Genomic DNA, 27,718 nt, shown 5'->3' with positions numbered 1-27,718 from the left:
CTGAAATCGAAATTTCATTGAATATCATAAAACTTTGAACTAAGTATATTTGAATTAAGAATTAATTTGCAAGTAAAGGAATTATTTTAGTATTACGAAAATTAAGTTGGAATGTGGGAACTAAGTTGGAACTAATAAATTTATTTGAAATTATTATAATTAATCTGGAAACAGTATAGATTATTAAAATTACTGGAATTTTGGTGAAATTGTTTAGAATTACTTAAATTGTTTCTAAATTTCTAGAATTTTTTTGGAATTATCGGGGGAATTACAAAAATTCTTTTAGGAATTAGTAAATAACTGGAATTCTGTAAGGAATTAGCCAAACTCTTCTCATTAGTTGAAATAGAGATTACGTTGAATTTCTTAAAACTATCGGAAATCATTTGGAACTACAGAAATAATTTTTGTAGTTAAGAAAATTAAGAAGGAATTACGATAATTAATTTGGAATTACAAGAAGTAATTAATTATCAAATTAATCTAAAATATTGAAATTACTCGAATATTTCAATTTTTTTTTCAATTACTGGAGTCATTTGTCAATTTCTTGAACTTTCTGAAGTTACTGAAAATATTTTGGGATTATCCAAAATAAAATGGAATTAAAGAATGATTACACCTACGTTGAATTTCTGAGAACTATTGGAATTAATTTAAAATTACAAGAATTATTTAGTAATTACAAAAATTAAGACAGAATTACCGTAATTAATTTAGAATTATTGGAATTAATTTGGAATTACTATGGATTTTGGCGTAATTTGTTCGTGATATTACCTATTGGAATTTACTTAAAAAAATCTAATTGAATTTAATTATAGTTGCTACAAGTTAACGGCCCCTAGTAAAAAATTATACGTAATAAATGATTTTTTTTAAATCAATCTTCATTTATCGATTTAATCATTTACTGATTTATCGGTAGTGGTATGGAAAATGTTATTATAGGCTTTAGACTCATTTGTGACGCCTTATTTAGCTTTAATTTCAGTCATTTCTCGTGCACTAATTTAGAAAGCTTTTATCCAACCTTTGACGATAGCAAAATTCATACTCCAATTGACTTTTTTTATAATCTCGCATTACATGCATGCCTTAACACACGTTTGTAAAACACCTAATTAGGGTATTCATCCCATAGGACAGTGACCTGAACCATTGTTTGTGAGTCAATTGCTATGTATTTTCGTAAATAAAGCGAAGATTTCATCAAACTAACTGTCTACAATTACCACAAGATTTGAAGCAATTTTCTTTAGACAGGCTACGGTCGATTAGTCTGGTACTGTTTGCAAGGACGTACTTGTAATAACCCATACAATATATAGATCATCGCCTAAAGCAAATAACTTGAATTTCACTTTTACTCAGAGACAACATTTGAATGTGTAATAACGGTACAAGAAGCTTTATTGAAGGTAATAAGAAAAAATGAAATAAAAACACATTCCACAAACGAGTGATTGAATGCAACAATAAGGAAGTTCACTTGTACTTAATTAAATTATGGTTTATGACGCTATTTTGACAAGAATTTTTCTAGAGGTGAACTAGTGTAACATCAGAAAACCTGTTTGAGACCAATTTTTCGAGTGCAATTTTACTTTCAAGAAACCTTGGCCAGAAGTTTGAATAAATGGTAAAAATCCCAGTGAAATTTGCAGCCAGAGATTGAATTCTAGAGGTGAGTTGCGAGCGACCTCGGAAGACGTTGCTGCACACAAAGAAATGAAGAGAGTTCAACGTGCAGTCACGACACAAACTTTGAACTGTCGTCTCAAATTCACAAAGAAACTGCCTCCAATTAAATTCAAATACGAGGTGTCCAAGTTAAATTTTCAACTTTGTGAATAAAACAGACATTCCTTTAACGACAATGCTATTGTTTGAATATGTAACAGGAACCGTTTCGCATATGGACACCTCTCATATAAGGAGAGGTTGTCCTTCAACCGTTCTTTTATCCATTCATAAGCAGGCTAATATTTGACACGTCATAGTCTGTTGCAACGGTTTTCCGAGAGAATAACCGACACATGAGAGTTTTGAACAGCGCTTTTGTGTGACTCGAGGCGAAATTAACACAACTTTTGAACCAATTAGGCCGAGAATGGTCGAAATTTGCTGATAGTGAACCAGTTTTCGGAGATAACAGCGAAAGTCAAAATTCAGCGTTAGATAACGAAGCAATGAACTGTTTCTGTGGGCAAAGAAAGTCAAATTTTTTATTCGTTTGCAGTAAAAATAATTATGCAATTATTTTAACAATTCCAAATACGTTATTTATTTAGTTATTCGAAAAATCCGGCTGACATCGTCTGAATAAAGATGTGTTTGTTTATTTATAAACCACTGTGTCACATCTGCGGTGAATAATATTCAAACGTAAAACCGCTAAATGATAAAAATAACAAATGGTGTTAGAAATTTTTCCAAGTACCCCCAGTTCGGTTTAATAATAATCTTCAAGGTTTAATTGTTCATTGAAATTTGACATGGTCATAATAATGAGGTTTGCTGGAAATACATTTTTTGAAAAAAATGGAAACCAGTTAGTTATAACTGATCTTATTGTACAATTCTTGAAATAAGTTCCCACTATAATTAACGGTAGTGTGTTAAGGAAAAGAAGAAAAAATACAGGATGATGGTAGATTGAGCTAATTAGAATTTTCATAACTGACAATCAAAATGGTCATTTCATTAGTGATTAATTTAGTTCTCAAAAAAAGTAATTTGCATAGAATTTCGTGGCTTTAAGGTAAAAAAATGGACTAATTGCACAGTTTTTGTATAATTCTCTACCTAAACAAATGCAAATTAAATAATGTTGGCTCAAATTAAGTTAAGGAAATAGTTGTTCAACCTTGAAGCAGAGCTTCCAAATGAATGCTTACTCAAAGTGAAATTTACCTTTCCAAGGTTGTAATTCAAATTATTACCTACCTACAACATTCTTTTTGGCTAAATTTCAACACATTTCTTAACAAATTAAATATTGAAAATTTTGACACAAATAAATATGCACCAGAAACATTTTTAGAAACTTTGTATTAGTTGCATTTTCTGAATTTTCATAAAATATAGTCTCGTGTTAATAAATCAGATTTAAAAACGAGTTTGTTGTTTTGAAATGATAAAAGCTGGTTTAAATTATCACGACAAAGCTTTATGGTAATTAAAAACGAGCCAAATTGTTCAAATTGTCTCAAAAACGGTTTTTCTACTTGTTGAAAGAAATTTGCAATTGTAAATTGCTTACTTTGATTAATTTTCGCCAAAAACGATAATAAACGTTGATTTTCAATGATTTTTCGATTAAAAGCAAGCCAATTGGCTTTACATATTGGCTGCAAAGACCATTTCTTTTCTTGTGATCTGTAATTGTGAATAGCTAAAATTAACTTAGTTTAACACTTGCAAAGATTTCTTGTATAAATATGCCTAGGAATGTCTCAAATCGCTTTATTTTGTCCGAAAACATTCGTTGTGAATAGCTTATCGATTTATACATACAACGTGTTCAAAAATGGTTGTTGGTCAAGTCGACTATGGAAATCAAATTCAATGTGCCGCTTTGGCCGAATACAAATGATAATAATTATACTTTTTGAGTACTGTCTTCTCTGTCAAATCTTTGAATTAACCTTTTACCCACTTTTTCTGCATTTTTTGGCAAAGTTGCTTCCAGTGTAGGTTTTATCTTGATTTGTGTTTTATATTTTCGTGACTTTTCCTGTTACGTATTTTTTCTCTCTTAGATTCAAATCCTATTTGCATTATTCTGACGGATCTGCCATTTTGACGACATTCACGACATAAACTAAGCGGCAAACTACGTTCAAATTTCTTAGGTGACTTGATGAACAGCCATTTTTGAACACATTGTATAAGGAGAGTCAACTGAAAGTATATTTTTGCTAGGTATATCTCAAAAACTTGTAATCGCACAGAATTAATTTGGCGTTTGCTGAATTATAATATATTAAGTATCAAAAACGGTAAGCAGATTTTACCAATCGAAGACAATTGTTTGGAGGACGAGCGTATCGACGACTCCAGTTATTGTCTGGGGATGGTAATCCTTATGGCATTTTTTGAAAGATCTTTACATTTTCTGAAATATTTATTAAAAAATGTCAAAATAATTGTCAGGTCAGCAGGTTATGTTTACCGATTGCTACGACAAAATTACTTACCGACGCCATGGACGTAACAACTTGTAAACATTACGTACTGTCTTGGAAACAGACGTGGTAAACAGTGAAATAGTGCAAAAACATTTTACCAACCCTTGCGTTTAATAAAGTGCTATTTTATTTAGTTAAGAAACTTGATAAAGATATAGTTTAACGTCAGCTATAGAAAAAACGTAACTTTGGAGCTAGCAACAATGTTATTAAGAATTTTTGCTTGAAAACATTGATTAAGCATCGTTGTTTTAGAATATTATTAGAAATGAATAGCGATTAATTAATAATCGATTAATTAATATTACCATATTTTTAATTTTATTGATACAATTAATATTCTTAATTAATTAATTTTAATTATCAGGAAAAGTAATTTCTAAAAAAATCTAATATATAAAGAAAAATATGGAGTATTCAATAGCAAATTCTAAGTTTTGTGCGACTATTAGTTTTTGATAAAAATAAAATGAAAGATACTCTTAACAGACGACTCATTCTGTAGTGGCAGTAGACAGCGACTTTTGTAGTTTTTTTTAGAACTGTGAATACGAATAGTTGAAATTGATTTATTTTGACTTAAAACGACGATCTAGCTACAAATTTTGTTGAAATGTTGTGATTTGCAACGCTTTCTCGCCTAAAAACGAGCCAAATTTCCTTAATTTTGTCAAATCCGACGATTTTAACAGTTAAAGTAAAAATTAAAAAAAAGAACACTTCCATGTATTCATTGATTGGGCATTTAGAAAGTCCACTTCACTCAACTTTGTGCGAAAAATAATCATAAATACCCTCTTGTGGCATCAGGAGCCGTTTCACAATAACATCGTACGTCTCGGTATGAAATAAAAGAGTAAAAAAATCATAACCAGCTCCTTATTCGGTGGTCGAAAAGCCGGAAACCGGGTTACACTTTAAATGCAGTTTATCCTCGTTTAAAGCGCATTTTAGCCGGCCTCGAGCAGCTTTTCTCTGGGAGTGTTGAGAATGTCAGTAATGTCAATCTGGGATGTATGTATGTATACCTCTCGTGGGCGTTAAAAGGGAAATAGTTGAATTAATTCGAAGGCAAGTTTAATTGGATGCCTGCTGCAACTATAGCACATTTTCACCCGGGTGGCATTTAATTAAATTAATGTCGAAGATGAAGCGGTTGACCATTGTGGTGACAGAAAAGAAAGTAATCAACGCGCCGTGATTCGAGAGAGAAAATCATTAAGAATGCAATTTTGTTATTGTTCACTCTTACTTATGCAACAAAAATCGTAATTAAGCACCATATTGCTAATAAAAATGAAAGCCGGAAAACACTCACCCTGAAGAAACTAGCTCGATGGCTCAATTTAGTGCAAAAATGACTTTGATTGATTAGAAATTAAGACGTATGACATGAAAGTGCAACAGTTGGCACGGGTGGAATTCCAGGTATCTGCAAATTTCTAACCATCAACCAATTTTGGTTACAGGAACATGCAGGAATTCGACAAGTAATTACGTAAGGATTTCCCTAAAATGAATGGTAATCGTTTTTAGATGTCTTCAGTTTTTTAGCAATGCACTTCCTACACACAAGAAATACCATACTAAAGTGGCCAATGACTTCAAAATTAAATTGGCAACATCAACTCTCTCATTCAACTCATAGTTTTAATGAAACAAATAGTATTTTATTATTAGAAAATCTAAAGGATCTCATAATTTCTTTTAATTTTACCTATTCAAAAATGTTTTCAAGTAATTCCAGAATATTTAAGTAAAGTAAATTTAAATGCAAGTAATAAATGGTAATAAATGGCTCAAAATTTGTCGCTGAGATTTAGCCTAACACAGAGTTTTTTTCTTATACAGAAACTCTTAATTTGTGCTTTATTTCATACCAAAAACTTCAAATGCCTGTCAAAAAATTCTACTATGAAATGAAATGGGATTTACAAAACTTTTTGGCCAAAGCTCGCTCTTCACATAATTTAAATTTCAGTTTGTCAATACACCAATGCTATTTTCATCACAAGATGGCGCTGATTGGAATCTTGAGATGCGGCAAAAGCTTAAAAATTTCGGGTTATTAATAAAAAGGTAAATTTTTTATTTTAGTGTTTTTAAATGAATCTTTTGTTTAAAAACTACATAATAGGCAGGTAAATCAAAGAAAGTAAATACAATCAAATGCAACAAATTTATTGTGAAAAGGTAACAATAATAAGTTCTCAAGTAAAAAAATTAAAACGTTAATAAAAATAAATAAATAGAAAAAATTTGTTCCAAATTTTCGTACTTACTAAGATTGTTTATTATTTTGATTTAATCGATCATTGTATAAATTAAAACGTTCTTTTGATCAAAACAAAAAGGACTGAAAATTATACCTACGGGGTTAGTCCGCTACAAGTATATTTTTACTGTGCCAGGTGCCTTAGTGATTGCATAAATGGGTGTTTATTTTTTCCCTATCCTCAGTATTTATTTATAATCAAAATTAATATTAAGTTATTGATAAATATAGGTTTTTTATGGTTACATATTTCCAAAAATATTCTAAAAACACGTTCATTTGCAATCAAATTGTAATTAGTGATAAATTTGTCTTTCACGTAGTAATACTCGTGAATGTCAACTAAATTTAACTGATAACTAAAAATTAATTATTAATTATATTCATTCAAGTTAAGTTGCATAAAAATTGAACTGTAACATGTGAGCTATATCTGTTTCTAATTTTAGCAATTATAATATTTATTTTCCTCTTCTAATGCTCTTTTGCCATTTTCTCTAAAGATCTGAAACGATTGAAATGAGATATGCACAACAAATAAACATTTTTGGTGTCTAACTATAATTTTTTTAAAAATTTTTTTGAGCAAAACAACATTAAACATCGTTTTCGTGGATGCATTGTTTCTGCACACACTACCCCTACACTTTACCCTTTTTAAATCACCTGCAAATAATTATTACCGAATATTAACTGTTTTTCTTGTAATTAATTTACAGTAAATTTTAATAGTAGGTAGCTGTCAAAATTAAAGATGGTGTGACACAAAAGATGAAATTAATTTTGATTTAACATTAATTTTAAATTTTGTTGATAGAGTAAGAGTTTCCGATCAACAAAAAATAAATGTTATCACTATTATCATCTTTAGCATTTTCAGTAAAAAATCTTTTTTCAAGCATCTTTTTCCACTTAATTCTGCCTATAACACATTTTTGAGCTTTAGTTCTTATTAGACTTGAAATAAATCGGTTAATTCATTCTTTACTTGTTTCAACTAATCAACAATTCAAGACTTTTCACTTACCTGGGAACTATTTAATGTTGAATCCAGAAGAAAAGTCTGTTAATTGCATTTCTTTCTTTAAATGTGAACTAGCTTCGTATTTTTTGCTATCACCTTTGTCTGGATTAATCTATTTTTTTTTGCTTCCGTCTTCTTCAGTTTTCCTTTTCGTTTTTACATTGATTTTTGGGATGACTTATGAATTCCAAAAATTTTCAATATTTCCAAATAGTACCTACTTCAAAATCGTAATTCTAAATACACTAAACTACTGCCAAAACTAATAACGAATATCCTATATTTCTACGTAATTACTCCGTGATTTTTTTTTATAATTTAAGAATAGTCTGAGAACGATAATAATCATTTGGCGCCAATTTAATATCATTGTTTGTTTCAACGTAAACTACACGAGTTTAATCCTTGTTCCATGGAGGCCATCTATTATTACTTTCAAAATTGCCAACGTCCTAGTGAAAAAGTAAGAGACTCGTTTCACACTTGACCAGTTTATTTATGCACAAAGTGGCATTTTTTCAATGATAATTAAAACGCATTACACAAGATTATAATGACATAATTAAATTATTTTTTCCTATGTTTACTTAATTTCAATTTCCAATCGGTTTTATGATAATTGGACTTAGCGTCTGCTCAAAATGAATGGCAACGGTTGTCTGCCATACAACGCCCAAGAATGTCACTTTCACGTGGGCTAGTGCAAGATTTTGACCCAGTTTGCAAAAAAAGTCGAAAAAACCCAAAGGACAAAGATCAAATCTTCTTCAAGCGACCTTCGTGGTTACCATTATATAAGACAGAACCTGTAAATGTGAGCAATTATGGTTTAGACATAAACAAAACACCTAATTGCATCATCTGCGCCAAAATATGAAATATAATGATTTCCTCTCTTTGAGGTCGCATTCTTCTAATGTTTCCACACCGTTTGACATTTCGAAATGGCTGAAGATGCTCGCCTCCCAAAGGCAAAATGCATAGATTCACGTTTGAAACGAAAGTGAAACGTGAAAGAACCTCTTAAGTCTCTTAAGCCGAGACGCCTAAAATTTTTAATTATATAACCTCCAAGGCCAGTTAATGGTTCCAGTTTGCGAAAAGTGTCTCATTTGGTTGCGACTAACTGAACTTGTAGTAACTTGGAAAAAAGTGAAAGGGATTTGGTAATAGCAAGTACGAATTCTTTCCGTTACACTTATGGGTCAAGTTCAGTTCTAATTGATTGCAAGAAGTTAATTTGATTTGGTTGCGAGTTGGGTTCAACAGAACAATAGCTTGTGGATGAGGAATGAATGACGTCATAAACTAGCTATGGATGATGTTTTCAGTCTGGACACGATCGGGAGTTGTTGGTTCTTCGGTTCGTCTGCAACATCGCATTAAAACGATGGTAATTGCAGAGACGCCTACAACGTTTATTGGTACGGTTTTGCATAGCCACATATTGGAAAGAAGAAAGGTTAACGATCCCTGAGGGGAATTGATACATCTCTAATCAAAAACCGCAGCGAAATTATTACACGCAATCAGTGGCGGCCCGTTTACGCTACGTAGTACCACTAAATGTTAAAACACTTAAGTTTTGTATATAATTTATGTATTTATTGATCGATTTTACTGAGTTTTTGATATAATTTAACTTTTTTGACAAAAGTTAAACCTTTTTAAAAATGTATCATACAAAAACTATAAGAATAATAAAAACAATGGGTCAGCTTAAAAGAAAAAGGTTGAGTATGAATGTTTTAACATTTTTTTGAAGATCAGTCGAGAAGTTAAAAAAAGAATAAGAAAAAAATTCCTTCCACTTCAATGTAAAAAACCTAACAATATTTTACCATAAATATTAAAAGTCAACCCAAGTAAACCACAACAAAGGATGAAAACAAATTAAACAAAACAGAATTTTATCAGAAGATGAAATAAATTTATCAACTATTGAAGGGGACGTGCAAATAAAAAAAAATTAAAAAAGTAAATACTCAAGTAAATACAATCTCGGAAACTGCTAAACTTAAGGATAGGGAAAGCTCATGCAAACTTTCTTATAATAACTCGAGAATATTTTTCTATGAGTTAAACCAACTTTTTAAATAAAGGCAATACTTAATAAAAAATAAGTTTATTCGAACAAAATATGCCAAAAAACTTATCTTTGAGATCTACACTTTTTTCAAAAAGCTCAGTTTTTATTAGAAAATTAGTGGTAGTTCAAGCGAATGGTTTTTCATTTTTTATTTAAACTAAGCAAAATAAAAAAAAGAAGCCAGAAAATATAAAATCTTCAAAAATAAGTAACTTTTCAAAGCAAGTCCAGAGGACACTCTTTTTATGAATTAAACGAAACCCCAAGAGTTTCTGTGAACAAAATGAAAAGCACAAAAATGAAAAATGTTATACTACTATATTTGACAATGTTTCTCTTTACGAGCCGGCTATGCTGCCGAAAATTTGAAACCGATTAATATTCACGGTTAGATACTTTCGAATATCACGTTTTTCTGCTCCATTTTGATATTTTTGCACTGATAAAAAGGTCCATAAAATTGACTTTCTCTTGAATATTGATGTACCCACACTTTTTTATCACGTGCGCAGAGAAAATCGAGGGTAACCTTTAAATCAATTAAGTTTATTATTATTACTACTCCGACCATAAAACATTTTTTTGTAAGACAGTGTAACGATTAAAGGTAACTCACCGTCCTTGCAATATCATCACATTTAACTTAATAACAATTTTTAAATAAGTGTGGGTAAATATTGTGACATGCTATGCACGAGATGCTGCTATAACCATAATAATTTCAAGCAATTATTTTGTTCACTCATTAGCAGAAACGACCTTTACTTCACACCGAATCTGAATTGTGAAGTATCCGGCTATTTTGTTTTGCCAAATTCAGAATAAAGAAATAAGAGATATGGTTTGACATTCGCATACATTATAACCAGTATAAATGCACATTTTGTACAAAAAATGGGTTACTTAGATATAGGTGTACCACCATAAGTACCACGCCTAACAATAACCTTATAAAACTGAAAGTTTTAATAAAGTTGAAAACTGCTCATTGTTTGCAGCTCGTAAGATAATAAATTGAACAATGTTTCAATAAATCGTTATTTAATTACACTTTCAGTGCCAAAATGCAAGTTATCATTATCTAACAGCAATTAGACTATTAACCTTTTAATACACCTCATTAACCAAAAATAGAAAAGCTGTTACACTGAAATGGCGAAACGTGTTCGAACGTGGGTTGTAACATTTTTGCTAAATCACAGACCGAACCGAAACGTAAAATAATACCTCAGATTTTATTGTTACCTGTGATTTCCCATAGTCTCGGACCCAACACCAAAATAGAAAAGAACAATAAAACCAAATTGGTAGGCAAATAACCCAATCATTTTGTCCGAGACGTGAAAATACTATCGTCGTCCCAGTGTATAATTTATTCGCGTTAGCATATAATCAAAAACTTAAATAAATGGAGACGCGTCCTATTTTTCCCTGGCTTGATGATACCAATAAAAATGAAAATTATAACAACAATGTAATTTCGAAACAATCTGCAACGAATTTAAGGATATCTACCTAACCAACCTTGAAAATCCACATTATGGAACAACTCATACGAAGAGAACAAATGAGATAGCTTCAGCTCTTGAGGTATTTATTTGTTGTGAATTCTTCCGACTTTGGATGTCTTTGGGGCAAAGTCATTACAGGCAGAAATACGGTACTAGTTTGAAGTTTGATTCAACCGTTTCCGATTTTTTTTCTAACAAGAGGTCAAGCCAAGAAGAGTGGATGAACAAATTGTAACTTTATAACTTTCCGCAAGATTAAATATTACGATTTCATCTCTTATTGTGATTGCAAAACGACCTAACAATGACGGGAAAATAGAATTTGATAAACTCTGTAAAAATGTTGCAGCCATTAAAACAAAACAAAAGTGAGCACATACTGAACATCCTCAAGATTCATTCGTCTAAATTACAGGTTTTATTCATTGTGTGAATTTGGTACGTTCTAATTATCATCATTACATAATTTTATAAACTGTTGAAGACGTGCAACAGAGTTAAGAAACGCGTGTGAATTCTTTCAGATGACGGAAGTGGAATGTACAATGAAATTAAACTTTGGTTACTTTCATGAAGTCATTGAGTATTACGTGATTAGGTCGTGCATTATACTCTATGCAACTGCCTAACCTACCCACGCAGCGGTTCCGACCTGGATTTTTTATTGTTTGCAAACAGAATAAAGGCATGAAGGTGGTTGTTGCCTTTCGCAGATGATATTTGGTCTATTCCAACTAGTAAACATAATGGAACTGCATTTAATGCATTTACGACTATAGCACAGAATAACATAAAGTATTGAAAAGTGCAGTGAAGGGAATTACAAAGGTGTTGGTTAGTGTGAAAACATTTGATAAAATGAGTTAATAAAAATTTTTTGTTTTAGTTACGATGAACTAAATACTCGTAACTTTTCTGTACCAAACATATCTTGAACCACACTTTTACCGATATTCCAAAACTATTTACTCTAGATGAAAAATAAAGACAGTTTCGGAATTCCCAAATAATTTTTCGTAAGAAAAACGTACATTGGAGTTGGTTTCATTATCCAATTGTTGAAAATAATTATATTTTAGAAGTGTTCTTTAATCAGTTCCTCTGGCTTTGAAACCTTTTGAACCATCGGTTGCAGATTCAGATATGAATTTATGAATAGCCTAATTATTAATTGTCTGAACTGTCTAACTTCACTACAAATAATTAAAAACATTCATTTCGTACATCAATTAATCTTTATCTTGAGAAACCAAACCTTTTGAGTAATATTTCAAAAACTGTTAAGTGTAGATAGATAGTTGGTTTGATTCTCAAATTCCCAAATTTGAATGATACTCCCAGAAGTATTTGGTTAGTGACAAACTAAATTTTAAGCAGTTGTTCAAACTTTGACAATTTTAGAAACTGTCGCCCGTAGAATGAAAACGTATTCAAAATTCCTGAAGAACCTTGGATATGTAGAGCTCAATTTCTGAAATGTCAAAATGAATTAAAAACATTTAAAAAGATTCATTTTTTACTCCAACTAATCTTTATCTTGAGGAACCAAACTTATTCACAAAAACTGACAGTAGAAGATAAAAAATAAAAACAGAATCGGATTCATGAGATAATTTTCTGATAGGGAAATTTATATCTGATTTGGTTTGATTCCTGATTTTGGCAAAAATTATATTACGACACATTAGCTGGAGAATTTGGAAAATAATAAATAAAATCTTTTTTTTACAATTGGATGTTGTTCCTAGGTTAACTTATTTCCTGACAGACCAGTTCTTATCTCAATTTAAATATTTGTAACCAAGTTATAAGGGGGTAAACCGCGTGATAATTTTAATGTTTTTATGGAAAAACCTAAAGTTGAAAGGGCATGCAAAAGATACACAATTAGAAGTAAGTCATATACAAGACCCATACAAAAAATTATCAAAAAATTTATCATTTTTTTAATAAAAAATTAAATGTATAAAAAATTAGTTTTTTTTATTTTTTTAAATTTATGCATTTTATTGTTAACGTCTTCATGCACTCTGAACCTAAATTTTTTTTGATAAAAAAATTATCTAAATCGACTTTTTAACCGGTTCAAACTATACCTAAAATGAGGTACAAACTGACCTGTGAGGTAATGGGTAGTATGAATAAAATGTAGCAAATGTTTTTTGTACTCAGCTTTTAGATAGCTATTGGACTTTCCCGCACTGCGGTGTTTTTTACTTTGCAACAATGCCTAGGGACATTTAACAGGTTGGTATCGTTGAGATGAAAACGATACTTTTTTATGATAAGTGACAGTTTATGTCACTTTGATGATTCTTTGACCTGTTACCAACTCTTCAGCAAAAGGAACTAAATTATCAAAAAAAATATATATTTATATTTATTTTTTGAGAGTAAATAACTATTACTACAGTTTTAGTTCTTTCTTTCAAATTTCGCTATCTTTTACTATTAAGTACAAGTAAAAGCATTTATTCATACGACCCAATGACTCAATTTAGAAACAACAACCACTTGTAAAGAAAGCATTATGTTTATTACTTTTTTTTAAATACAATTTCAAATTTTGCGTTCACGCGCTTGCTTGAACAGCTCCTCTTCGGATGTGAATAAAACAGTAAAAAAAAGTAATAAACATAATGCTTAATAATATTCAATTTTAAAAATTGAATTCTTAACTTTCTTTTACATTGCGGCATTTATTGAACAAATCGATAAATCAGAAATAAATAAGAAAACGCGGACATGCAATAAAAATTAAATAAGTTATACAGAAAAAAAAGCAACATGTGGTAGTTACATTTCTCAGCAGGTATTAAAATTTGGTTTATTCCAGCTAGTAAAGCTAGAAAACTTGTCTATTTTTGGAAGAAAGTGCAGGACGTCATAAATTAGCATCAATTCCCGTTTAGTTGTTTATTAGGAACATATTGTTTCAAGATGTTATTTTACCGGTAAAAAATTGATTAAAACAACATATGTTCCGTTCTCTGTCCGATTTTTGTCCGCTCTCTCACAAAGCTCGTGTTTGCCCGGAAATGTATTCGAGCTTTTGTTCTTCATTCCTCAGTCCAGTAACCGTCTCGATCTTGAAACAATGGACTAAGTAAGGAACTCCAGTCGGTGGTTTTGGTTGCTGTATGCGATATGAGTAATGGTAGTTACGGAATTGTGTTTCTTGGACAGGCGAAACGGTTGGGTTCTTTTCCTTCCTAGCGAGCAGTTGGTGGAATAATCAAGGTCAACCACTCTCTCGCTGGGTTTCGGATGGTCATGTATTGCCGTTGATTTTATGTAAAACGGCCGCCGCGCCGCCGACCAGTTTTTCGCTTCGGTTTCCGAAATTGGGCCGGCACTCGGTTCCCACCACCATGGATCAATGAGTCATTGATCTGTCTCCCCTCGAGACGCCATTATTCATGTTCATATGTATTTTTAAAAAATCGATGTAAAACAGCGCGAATGGTAACAGATTACAAGTAGACATAATAATTTCTCTATTTGTTTCTCGGCTCTCCGACTTTTATACACTTATCTAAATTGCTGTAGCAACGTGCCGCAAGTCAACTTGTGCGAACAAAAACAACGTGTTCGTTTCGAGCTATTTGTGTTGCTTATTAGATAGCTTGGTCGACGATTCCAGCTTTGGTGCCACTGAAGGAGCCGGAATAATTGATTGAAAATGAACAACTCAATAGAATCAGCATTTTTTGTTGTTATTAATTTTCGTTATTCACAGTCAGTCACACTTTACAAGTGTAAACAAATGAATATTGACACCATAACAATGCACCACAGATTGGTCTCTTGACTATTATATTCACAAAATTTGAATAATCCAAAAATTAATTATATTAATTAGGGTAAACTGGATAGTTATTGGCCACTTAAGCAAAAATCTAAATTTGAAAAATCATTACCACCGAAAGATACAGATAATTGCGCGTTTCCCAAAACTGACCCTGGGTGCAAGAAATTCATTTATTAGTCGGGTCGAAAAATTATGACATGTAGACTAAAATGTCATTGCAAAGAAACACAAATTTGCACTTTATGATATGAAAACATGAGTTTAAAAAACTTTCTTTATAAAGTCATAATGCCCCATGGCCAATAACTGTGCAGTTTACCCTAATATATTAAATAATAATCGTAATAATTCAGTCATTAAGTAGCTGTAAAACAGTTCTTCTGTACAGAGTGTCCCATCGAGATGCTCCAGTCTGTTTATGAAAATTAAATCATAAAACATTAAAAAAATATACATACAAACCCCATGCATTACCTAAAATCATGTTTTTTATGTATAAAATATCCAAATGAAATTCACATTTGGCTTTTTTGAGAATCAATATGTTGTAGTTTAATTGATGACGTTACGGTTGTAGGTTTAGTTTAATTTAACGTTAATTAGATAGTTAATTAATTTTTGATTAATTTATTTTTTTAATTTAAGCAGTAAAAATTAAACTTTCTCATGTGATGCGATAATTTTACCGGAGAATGCATTTATTGCACCAAAACTAAGAATAAAACAAGTTGTAGTAGTAAAGTTAAAAAATTTAGAAGTCTCTCTTAAACCTATTTTTTATTTTTGCATTCAAAAAGCTAAATTGTTTTTCTTTGACAGTTAGGTGTCTCCAACTGGTTAGTTAAAATTACTGATTTTTAGGGGCTGATTTCAAGTATGGTCGCAAAGTTGCGCGGGTCGCTGTTGCATAGTAGCAACGAATGACTGCTAGATTTGCGCCGTTGCTATAACATTACCGATTTGCACCTAAGAAAATTATTAACTGTTGTATCCAAAAGTCGACAAGTGACTTTTTCAGCTAATTATGTCTAACATTATTTTTACGCTTACTCGTAAACCATTACTTTATGTTTATTACTAAGGTAATAACAATGTACAGTGAATACTATAATGTGTATTGTTGCTACAATTAAAGTCAAATATTAAATTTGACAGTTTCTGAGAAGCAAAAACAAAAATTATGGTGTTCAATTTAATTTTAGAAAAATCGACATTGGTTCTTGCCAATAGATTGCCAATATACTGTAGCAACGTTTTCTTTGTACACCATAAAGTTTTACAACAGGTAATCATATTTAAGATAAGCAACCTTGACAATAAGATGTTTTGACAAGAATGATCCGAAAATACTTACGAGTACGATACCGATTGGTTCGTCTGAAAAACTACAGCCTGTCTGCAATAAATCACACAATAAGCTTACCTGAGTGATTAGATTGAAGGGTCCTTGCAGCTTGGGGTAATCATAATAAAAATTTAATGGTGTACAAAGAAAACGTTGTCACAATATAGCGTGTCACAAAATTGGCGAATTCTGAGTTCAGAGCGTTGTAGAGAGTTGTTCAAATGTAGAAACAAGTTAAAGATTCGAGGCTTCCCTACAAAGATACATTGCTTTGAAGGTGCATTTCAGGCTTCAGGTGCACTTTGAATTGCGTTTTCTATAAATGAGGGCTAAAAATTTTAGTGTTTATTATTATTTTTGGTGTTGATGATTGTAAAAATGTATAATGTTTTACATTATTATTTTTCACAATCAATCACCTACACCATAAATCGCAATAAACACTAAAACTTTTAGCCTGAATTTGAAGCAAGCGAAATTTAAAGAATGATCTTCAAACCAGTGTATCTTTGCAGGGAAGCTCCCAATCTTAATTTTTTTCTATATTTGGACTACTGAAGTGGTTTTCTACAATGCTCTGAACTTGTAATTCCCCAATTTTGAGGCACCCTGTATTTTTTAAGGCAATCTTTAATTAACAGTCACCTGGTATTTCGCGTATGCAACTATATTTTGTAGTACAACAGTTTTATCAAATTGCAAAATGGGTTACAAATTGTTTCTTTGTAGCGTTCTGTTAAGAGCTGTGACTGCATACTAGTCAGTCAAGGTTCTGTTTTATTTTACTTTTTGCAAAACAAGAAAAACTTGCTAGAAAATGAAAAAATATCTAGCACTGTCAATTTTTTGTTTCTGAATTACTCAATTATAGAGTTATCAAGCTCAATAAAACTACAACAAAATTCAAACAAAAATAAGATTTTAGAAGGCGCTTGATAAAAAAGATAATATACCAAAAAACATCGAAACACGTATACCTCTCACTGAATGGCTCTCGTGTCACTTACTCCTTATCCACAACGAGTTTACATTTTTGTTTTTTAGTTTGTTCAGTTTAGTTTTCGCCCTCTTGTAATTCTTTATTTTTAAGAAAAAGTGGAGTATGACAAATATATCCCAAAATGGAATAAATCCTATTTGATGAGATTATCAATTTTATTTTGCATTGATAGGTATTTGTCAAAATGTTGACCGTCAATTTTTTTCAAATGGCACCCTGTATATTTTTTGCACCGTAATCAATTTCTAATTCCAAATACACATAGTGTATCAAAAGTACGTGTGTTAATTTTACCAAGTAGTAAAACTCATCAAATACAACAACTTTTCTGTCTAGCATTTTGCAAAATTCTTAATTAGTATTTTCACTGATTTCCTCCTTTCTTTTGTCCAAACGAGTCGCTCGATCTTTAATAATTAGTTTATATTCATAGCAACAATTTTCACTGTTGTTCAAATTGTCCGTTTCTATCACAACAAAAATAGTTCGACTTTTTTATTTTTGTACCCATAGGCGGGTACAGGTTTCAGTATATCATCTTTTCCAAATTTTAAGTAAATTTTGTTTTATTGAAAAATGACAAATAGTAAAAATGTTTTATTTGTTGAGCTCTGTTCCTTGTTATTTCTGATACACCCTGTATATCACTCCCCTTACTTAAAAGTAGTGTAACAATATGTTATATCTTAAATTTTGTGACAGTTTTAACAACAATGCAAGAGATTCGTTAAAACGGGGTTTGATGTTAGTGTTGATCTAAACTGGAGTGGCAAGAGCAAACTCGCCCTCATGTTTACCAAATAGTATCAAATTCATAAATGTTTAACTCGATTTTGCCAGAAGAAGGTAACGGCTGTTATCGGAACGTTGCATAGAAACAATAAATAGTCTTTTTTAATTATTCTTTATTCCACCAATTATCCCCGAAAAAAGCAATTATTATTAGACTCACAACTGATTAAAGAAAAATAAATGTTTAATAGCAGATTGTAGTTCTTGGCCCAATTGCTGGATAAATTCGAGCAAAACACGCGACATGAAAGAATGTGTGTTTCGGGGTTGGCTCAGGCGTGAGAGTCCATCATCTTGTCTGCGTCGAGCCCCTCGGGTGATCCACAGCAGGTGAAATGCGTTCTCCATTCATATCACATGCACCCAATACCTGCCTCTCGTTCGACCCTCGGAGAAAGGAATTTTTCGCTGCATTTCGACAAATTAGTCATTATTAGCATCAACAGACAGTAAAAGTTTCTTAACCTTCATCTGCTGCGATTTTTCTCAATAAGTTTTCCGTTTTTCGGTGTAATAGGGACTTTTTCACTTTTGAACGCTAAAAATAGTGTGGAGAGGCCAAATTGTAAATAACGAAATTTAACTTACCAATCACTTACAACACTCTGCTATCCATTGACTTAGTTGGTGTGTCCAACTGGTTATCTTTGTTCACTAAATTTTTTACTACTTTCACGGTATTCCACTGGAAGCATTTGCCAATTACTTTTTTCTTCAACAGAATTGGGAAAAGGCTACTTATTTTTTCTCTTAAGAAGTTTCTTTCTGTATATATTACAGTACAGCTTTCTTCATTATGGCTAGTGTATAATCAGGAAGTTGAAGTTTTTGCAAATATTTCATATTTTTTTGGAATCATGCCTGTATAGAATATTATAAGTGGTATTATTGTTACTTCCTTTTGTTTGCATATTTGTTCTAATTCAATTACTAATGGTATAAAATTTTTAATTTTACGGCGATAGGTATCGTCTACATTTGTATCATTTGGAATACCTACAGGTGTCCCAAATTGAAATTATGGGTTTAGACCGTTTTAGAGTATCACTTCAGGAGTCTAAATGTAGAAATAAAATGAAGATTTGAGATTTGCCCACTTACTAAATCGGACTTATTTATAAAAAAACGTTTGTAGGTACATTTGAAAATGGGTTGTTTTCTACAATTTATACCTTTTCGTATCAAGGTTTTTCGAATGACTCATTTCTAACTTGGAAATAATTTTTGATGCCTTATTAGTTTTTAAACATTTACTGTTGATAAGGATATAAATTATTATCGTTCAATTTCAATTTCAATGTCAATTTATGTATGAAAATGGCACGTGCAAAAACCCACAAAAAATTATAAGTTCAGAACCACTCAATACTTAATTCTTCAACTTAATCAACTTTTGTTCACTTTGACGCATCTTTTGCAATGAAAGCGAGCTCTTAGTCGATATTCCTGCGCTTACTACAATTTTCTGAAAAAGACAAACTACAAGTGGCCAAAACTCAATTTTTTCAAATGCAACACTGTTATTGGATCATTGAATGGCATTTTTTATAAGCTCTTTGTCCATATGAGATTTGTGGGCTCTAATTTGTACAATTCGTAATTTTTTTGCAAAATAAGAAATACTGATGGTTTTTTTGCAAAAAAAAACAAATGGGCTGTTCTCGTAAAAAATAACACTCTCATATCATTCTTATAAGAATATTATTTAACAAATTGTAAATTGTAATAGAATAAGGAGTATAACATCACAAAGGAAACAATTTTAGTAGTCTTTATAAAAACGAGAAAGTATGATTGAAAGAAAACAATGTAAAACCTTTGAGAAAAGCCTAATTATAAAAAAAATGCTCAAATAAGCCACCACAAGCTGCTGGTCTTCTAGTAAATGAGTTCCGAACTCTAGAAAGCAATCAATTCCATAATCCTGTTGTTTACTTGCTAGAGGTCGGAGCTCATTTACCAAAACAATGGCAGCTTGTGTGGTATACGATGGTAAGCATTTTTTATTTTAAATAGATTTTTCTGGAAATTTTTGCATTGTTTTCTGTGCGTCTTATTTCCCTGGTTTTATAAAGCCGACTAAAATTGTTTCTTTTGTGATGTACATACTTCTATTTCCATTAGAATTTATATTACATTTCACAATTCGTTAAGAGATACTCTTTTCAGAAGAGTGTAAAATTCTACGACAACGGTCTACTCGATTCTTTTTTCCGAAAGAAACATCAATATTCTATATTTCGCAAAAATATCACAAATCCTACAAAATATACCCCACAAAAATTAAAGTTTTTATTTAAAAAAACAGAACATAGTTGGAACACGTCACCCTGTATATGAATGTCATCAATGTAGAATAAATGATTTATGGTGTGCAGCGTTTGACCGTCTTTTTTAACTTTAAATCCATATGTTGTTTCTTTAAGCATGATAATAATAATAATTATTATTAATAATAATATTATTAATAATTAATAATAATATTATTAATAATTAATAATAATAATTATTATTATTATCATTTCTTTTATTTCTTTTTGCAGAAATGGACGCCGATAGCAGCTACGGCGGCAGCGATACTGCTCAGGACTCCCATTCCGGCCATGATAACAGTTCTTCGCTCGAAACCACCCACAATGATGCCACACAGCAGCAAGAACCTAACAATTTCTACCACAAGAACGAGATCACCCTTCCAGTCAACTATGATGAAACAGACTTCCAGGAGAACAAGCCCCCGAAACAGGCGCATTACCTGTCGACGGCCAATCTCAACATTAATGACACGTTGGAGCACCACAGTAATTTAGAGGAGATGAGCAAGAATTACAAGAGCACGAGTTATTTGAACGAATCGCCGAGGATACGGAAAAAATCCGAAGCGGGAGTCGATAATCCCGCTTTCCAGGAAGAAGAGTACAAACCGGAAGTCAAGTCGACTTTCGATAATAACAAGCCATACAATGGAGACTTGAACTCATCGGCGATGTTCACGTCGCCAACCAAAACTGAGGAACCTTTGACTGAAGCTGTTAATCTAGAGTTAATCAATTTGAAACCTGCGGGGAAGGATGTGACAGGTGCTTACGAAAATGGTACGAACGGGATGACTAGCATTCCAGTTAAGAAGGAAAACGATGCCGAAATTGGCAATCCCTATGATGAGTATTTCGTTCCTGTCAATGAACACCGAAAATACATGAGGTAAGTTTGCACGTTTGTGCCGTTATACGAGCTTCCGGCACTAAGCTGTGCTTGCACCAGACATTGTAAATATTTGCTGAAATAAAATCACTTTGAGTTTTCACACCGGGAAAATGTCTTGATGGAGCTTACAAAACATTAGTACTACACAAAGCGGTACTTTGTTCAAAACTGCAAAAAATCAAATACGCCCGATGGAACTTTCTCACTTACCTACCTACTCAGAACAATATACCTTACCTGTCTCATGTGTTATTTGTTCTGATTAACGTCAAGCCTCCTCAACACTAATTTTACTGTTAATACATAAGGCTACAATCAGCAAAGTTTCAAACTTAACGCTTTTGTAAAAACTGGCGAAGCCCATTAATTTTTATATTAATCCACGATTTTAATATATTTTCTTCAAACCTGTTAATCTACAGACACTATCGAGCGGCCCCCGAGAACGGACAAAATGATGTGTTCATACTTTTATAAACTCCGATCACTTTTGTAATATTAAACAAAATCGCATCAACTTGAAAATGTTGGCATTGTAAGTTGCGTCATTTACCGCGAATTTAGGCTTTCAAAAATAGGTTACGTTATATGTCAGTGTCAAATTGTTCAATTCTTTAAGTAGAAATCCTGCAAAATACGTTAAGTCGGTTAAGTTTTCTGCTTGTAAAAAACATTTCTTAGTCACTTTACCGATATCTTAGTACCTTATTTGCACTTTTAGCCGCTAAAAAGGGACATTCTGACTATAATAAAACTGCTTCACTCAAGCTTATTTACATTCCAAACGTGACTAAAACTATCAAATATAACACATATTTATAACAAACCTAAATAAATTAATGGACAACTAATCAAAAGAATCAAATAAACTTGTGTATTGAAAATATGAACGGACAAAAAAGTAGACCGGTAAAACCTACCTTGCGAATTATTTTAGACAAATAATTAGTTATTGTTCGTCCGGAATTGGCAGAAACCTTTGCAAGTAGTAAGTAGAGAAGACTTTTCGGCGTGTTTTATGTTGTTTTGTGAGCCGCAGATTGATTTAAACTCTCTCGTCATAAAATTAAAAGTACCCTTTGTCAGTGGTTGCTGAGTGTCTTGGCGGACCCCCATGCCAATTCGATGGGGTTACACAAACAATAATAGGGGGCTAGTTCGTTGCTGCTCGCTTAATTCTTTTAAATTCGTTAATTTTGACAATGCCAAAGACAAACTTCAAATTTCCATGACAGTAGCAAGAGCATTGCCAACTTTCAAATTTAGTAACAAAACTTGGTCTGAATATAACAGAATAAAAATCTCCAATATCCCAATATTACAAAAGTGATCCGACTTTACATATCTCAAAAAATTGACAACGGAGCAGTACCAAACAGTACCAGAAATCAATTCCCCACAAAACTACACATTTTTTATTTAGTATTGAATCCATTTTCATGGTCTCTTGATCTGAAACTTGGGTGCCAAACGCGAGATACTGCACAGATCGGAAAAAAATACACCATTCATGCACAACATCATTGTAAATATGCATGCCAAAATTGAACCCAATATTAGCAAGAGCAAGGAAAAAACAACCTTTAGAAAAATTTCTTTGGGAATGAAATTTTTTAAAACTTACCGCTTTCAAAATTTATTTGCTAGTTGGAGGCGCCACAATGGTTTCCGTTTCAATAATCGTGATTGAGTTAAAAACTTGTTTATTTTAGAAGATTTAGTCAAACAAGTGGAAAACTTAAACATAAAAAATTATTGTTATTTTTGATTCAAGATTGCGAAATGACACTTTTGCGTTTGAGAGTAAAAAAACAACAATAATTGTTTCTCGAGAAAGCTAACATACACCGTTCACGATTGTTAGAAATTCGGGCTATATTTGAAAATATGACATTTTATTTGGCAGCTCTGTGAGTTGTCATCAGAAATCTATTTCATCTATAACTGATGACAACTAAGCAGTGTTGTCAGTTTCTATCATTTTTTAAGTAAATTGTTGAATACGTTATTTATTATTATTCTTACTCATTTTCATTAGATAAAAAAGTCCGGTCTGTCTGTCTTGTATTCATCACAACATCTTTTGATACACGCTTTTTTATCAACAGAACATACCCTATTTTAATAATATTTTTACCAAATCATAATTTGACAATTATGATTACATTTAAATATTTCCGCATTTTTTTTTTTAAATTCAGTATTTATCTTCTTCTTACAGTTCCCTCCTTTACCTTAATTTCTCCGTTGGAGGGCGAAATGTATCTTCCTTTTTTTAATTTTAATGTATTTCCGGCGCCTATTTTACCATTTTAGTTCTTCACACCAAGGTTCAATTTTTAAACTAATTTAAACTGTTTTAACTTTTTTTATTTTAATTTTATCATATAATTTTTTTACACTTTTTCCACCCATAGGGTACTCTCTTCCAACCCAAATAGTAAAGAGAGACTAAAATAATACATCATATTACAACAATACAGCTTAGGACAGAATATGTTCAGTCTGCAATAAAATGCAAATTAGGGTTGTTGTAACAACATATTTTAATCAATATTCACTCTGTAAGGAGGAATACTATACTTTAAAAATAAAAATATTGTTAAGTTGTTTTCATGTAGTTTTTGGCTAAAGATGGTTTAATAAATCCGAAACTAGTCCAAATTTGATGTATTTAGTTTATTCCGTTTGGGTCGACATAATTTTAATTCTTCATTTCTTAAAAAAAATTGTTCGAAAAATACTATTAAAGGTGTACAGAAGGTTAAAACACCTTTGGTTCTAAAAGGTGTAATTTAAATTTTGTTTAAATTCATTAATAAATAAAAAAGTTATGAGGGGGGTGCCCTTTTCGGTGGGACACCCTGTATAGCAAAGAAAAAACTGAGGCTTTCCATTTGTAAAAAATGAGTTACGGGTTATTGACGTTCTGCAACTTAAGGTTTGTTTACTTTCTTTCCAAAACTGAAAAACGCCCAAGGGGAGACCGAAGCTTTTTTTTTCAAATGCCCAAATACAATTTCAAAATATAAAATTATAATGTTATCAATGTCCGACACGAAGCCGAAGGCAGGAATCAATAATCATATGATTTTTTCGACGGCTTCATAAAAAATATTATTTTCCACCTTTAAAATATTTCTTGAGAGTGCCGTTTTTTCGTTTTTGTAACACGAAATAAACTTCTCTTTTACTTTTAATTAGTTTTAATAAATTAACTTTTATCCACATTAAGTGTATTAGCTGTTTCAAAATTAAAGAAATGTCAACATCGCATTTTACCGAATTACTTATCAAATAAAGTTGGTAAAAATGTAAATTGTTATTAATGATTAAATCTCTCATTGAAACTACATATAAATTACATTAGCTACTAATTTTTTGAAAGGCATAAATAATTTATAACAACTAACTTTTGAGAGACCATGCGACGTTGGCATTTCTAATATAGTTTTAAAATAGATAATACTTGCAGGTAGATTTAGAACAATTCAGCTAAAATTTTGCAAGTTTGCCTTTAAATATAGATAGTAGGTACGAGTAACAATTGTATATTATTGAAAAGTTAAATGGTTAATATTGAAAGTAATTTAAATAGATTTACATTTCTAAAGGTAAGAATCCATGAATCAGATCTAAATTGAACCACTATTAAAAAAATTAAGGTGATTATCCATCACCAAATGTCCCTAAGGAAAAAATGACCCACAGACTAACGCCCGGTTTCTAGAACTAGTTATCGCTAGATAAATTTTTTCGGTTACACCATTTGAACATTTAAAAATAATTAAAGCGTTTTGGAAAACACAAGGGTTGTATTTTTGTCAGAACATACAATTAAAAATTAATCAATGAATTATAATTTACCTCTTTTTGTAAAGCTAAGTAAGATTTTTTCATGCTCCAAAAATAAAATAAAATAAAATAAAATCACAAAGTGGTACATAAAGGGGTGAAAGTAAACAAGCAAGTATGATCAGTTTGAATCTGATATCTACTATAATATTTCATGTAGAAAAAGTGTCAGTTTCTTGTGATGCTTTTCAAAATTACAGGTTAATTATTTTTTGTCTGATGTTTGTTACTACAAATGATAACCAAAACATATAGTAGAAATTGCCTGTTCACCTAATATTTCCGAGCAAATATTTGTACGTAATTTTTCCATAGATTTTCCATACGTAGTGAAAGTTTTCATCATCTAGTTATTCTAATGATGTTCCATTATTTCTGTTATTAACTATCTAATTGACTGTGATTAACAAAATATAGAAAATATATGCATAGAGATAGCACTTAATTAGCCATTAATTGCGATACTATTATTTTGTTTTGGGTAGTAAGTGCAGTGGGTTAAAAATATAATGTTATGTTTCTTGGTCTAAATTTCGCTACTCAGAAAATTTTTATCTAAAAATATGAGCAAGCATGTATAAACACTCGAGTAGTGGATCACATTTAAAATTGAAATATTGTTGCGGTCCGAGAAATGCGACATTATATTTTTGATTCACTGTACATCTGTTATTTAAAATTATTACTAAAATTTGAATAAATATTTGATATGGCCAGTGAACATATCCACACAAAAAAATTCCGATAAAAAAACTATCTAATTTACAAATGTATTTAAAAATGTTAACAAGCTACAGTAAGAATAAGACAACTTTCGCGCACTAAGAGTCTCAGAAAGGTGTCAATAATTATTAACCACATTTATTGTTTTCACAATAATGAACGCACCATCAACTGCAAGTTATTATTTTTGAGAAATATTTGTACCAAATAAATTCCACTTTTATACCGTTACGTAAACTTGCACAATTCAAAGAAACAATCGACAAAAGCCATCAGTTTTAATGAATTTATTTCTACAAATTGCCACAACTATAAAGAATTAATAAATTCCTCATCGCCTAATTAAAACTTTTCATTTTTTCCAAGTCGACATTCACTAGATCACGATATATTCAAATAGCGTGTAAATGTAGTCCACTTTTATTTGAAAGTCCCAATCGTCACTTAATAATAACTCCTATTGTAAATAGCAATTCGATAAATCATAGAGCCGAAAATGATGTCACGTTTTTGTAAAAACTATCTAAGCCTGTCATCAGGAAGTACTTGACATCTTTAAAGTGTTATAAGTACGCGCCCAAAAAAAGTAATTGTCAATTTCGTGCTTTCGCTTTCATATTGTTTAGCATTCCGAAGACTTAGTAAAAATCAATATTCTATGAGACAAGCAGATTTCCAATCATCCACCGGCATATTAATGCTATTGTTATCTTGTTTGCATCAATGTAAAAGATTTTTCTCCTGTAGCAAAACGCGAAAAGGTCGCAACAGCGTCACTTTTGCCGAGATGATTGCTACATCAGGAGTTGACAATGCCGGACTGTCCATAACAGCCCCGGAACAGGGTGTAGTGGAATACCCCGACTGGCTGACGTCACTCGAAAACACACGGTACCAACATTCATTCATACCACGACACCATTTCGGGTACCATAACTGAATAAAACTATTGACTAAACTTTTATGACGATTTTTCGATCAATAATTTTATTCAACGGAAGTACAAACAACATAGGGGAGCATTGGTGTATGGTGGATATGACTGGGTGTTGGTTTAATATAATCTAGACGCTAGAGCCCTTAACACTCACGCATAGAGTGATGATAACTGGGAGAAATCCTCTCTTATTAGTGATTAACACAATGTACCACTTATCATCATAATAACGAGCTGTAGCACTTTAAACAATATTCTCGAGCCATTTTTACCACGGTCTTGTTTGCAGAGGAGAAAAATTATACGTTACGATGGACAAAAGAAATAAGAAGAAGCGAAACAAATGTTTGTGTTGGGGACTCTGTTTGTGCATCGTCGCTGCGGCTGTTATCATCGGCATCTTAGCTGCAGGTGAGATTTTGGCCGATTTATGTAAATATTTACCCATTAAATAAATTTCACCCATTTCCAGTTGGTGTAATTGGTAATCAAGGACTGCCAGGACAAGAAGTAAGTGCGCGTCATTTCGGTTCGTCCGGGCCAAATGAGCCGGAAACTAAAGCCGCTGGGGGAATTTTTGGACTTCCACGAGATATAGTTAATGGAACGACGATACCTCCAGAAATTCGGGTTACTCCAGGTCCCCCTGTTGTTACTGTTTCGAGTATGTTACCAACTACTGAGACTTCAATGATACAAGGTTGGTAAAAATATAGAGAACAAAAGGGCAAAAATAAATGTTTTGTTTTAGTTCCTCGGGCGCTAGAATCGCAAATAGTAATAGATAATCTTGAGTTTACTCCTGCCTTGGCCGATAAGAATAGTACTGAATTCAAAACTCTTGCTGAGGCCTTAGAGACTGAACTGAAAAATTCCTTGTTTTCTAGTGATATGTTAAAGTATGGTGCTGCTGATGTCGAAGTCAAAGTTATGGATTTTGCGTAAGACCACTT

At 31.7% G+C, this 27,718-nt stretch overlaps 1 protein-coding gene and 1 long non-coding RNA gene across 3 annotated transcripts in view; one reads left to right on the top strand and one right to left on the bottom strand.

The window, feature by feature from the left end:
• LOC658865 (uncharacterized) overlaps window positions 1-27,718 on the top strand; it is a 46,202-nt gene that overhangs the window by 5,789 nt on the left and 12,695 nt on the right. Inside the window, exons 3-7 of one of the 2 annotated variants that reach the window (XM_965217.4) lie at window positions 20,587-21,247; window positions 26,576-26,719; window positions 27,055-27,176; window positions 27,238-27,465; window positions 27,517-27,706. In XM_965217.4, coding sequence (XP_970310.1) covers window positions 20,589-21,247; window positions 26,576-26,719; window positions 27,055-27,176; window positions 27,238-27,465; window positions 27,517-27,706 — 1,343 coding nt within the window. In that variant the 5' untranslated portion in view covers window positions 20,587-20,588. The remainder of the gene's footprint in view (window positions 1-20,586; window positions 21,248-26,575; window positions 26,720-27,054; window positions 27,177-27,237; window positions 27,466-27,516; window positions 27,707-27,718) is intronic. The other variant, XM_008194691.3, reaches the window with a different exon arrangement.
• Window positions 18,140-19,599, bottom strand: LOC135266311 (uncharacterized). The gene is made up of 2 exons (XR_010334266.1): window positions 18,632-19,599; window positions 18,140-18,581 (listed from the first exon to the last, which is right to left on the bottom strand). It is a non-coding gene; the product is annotated as an uncharacterized LOC135266311 (long non-coding RNA).

This window comes from Tribolium castaneum, chromosome 5, assembly GCF_031307605.1.
Source record: "Tribolium castaneum strain GA2 chromosome 5, icTriCast1.1, whole genome shotgun sequence".
In the NCBI taxonomy this organism is placed as follows: Eukaryota; Metazoa; Arthropoda; class Insecta; order Coleoptera; family Tenebrionidae; genus Tribolium; species Tribolium castaneum.
The sequence above is the reverse complement of the archived record's forward strand: the minus strand, read 5'-3'. Positions and strand labels throughout refer to the sequence as shown.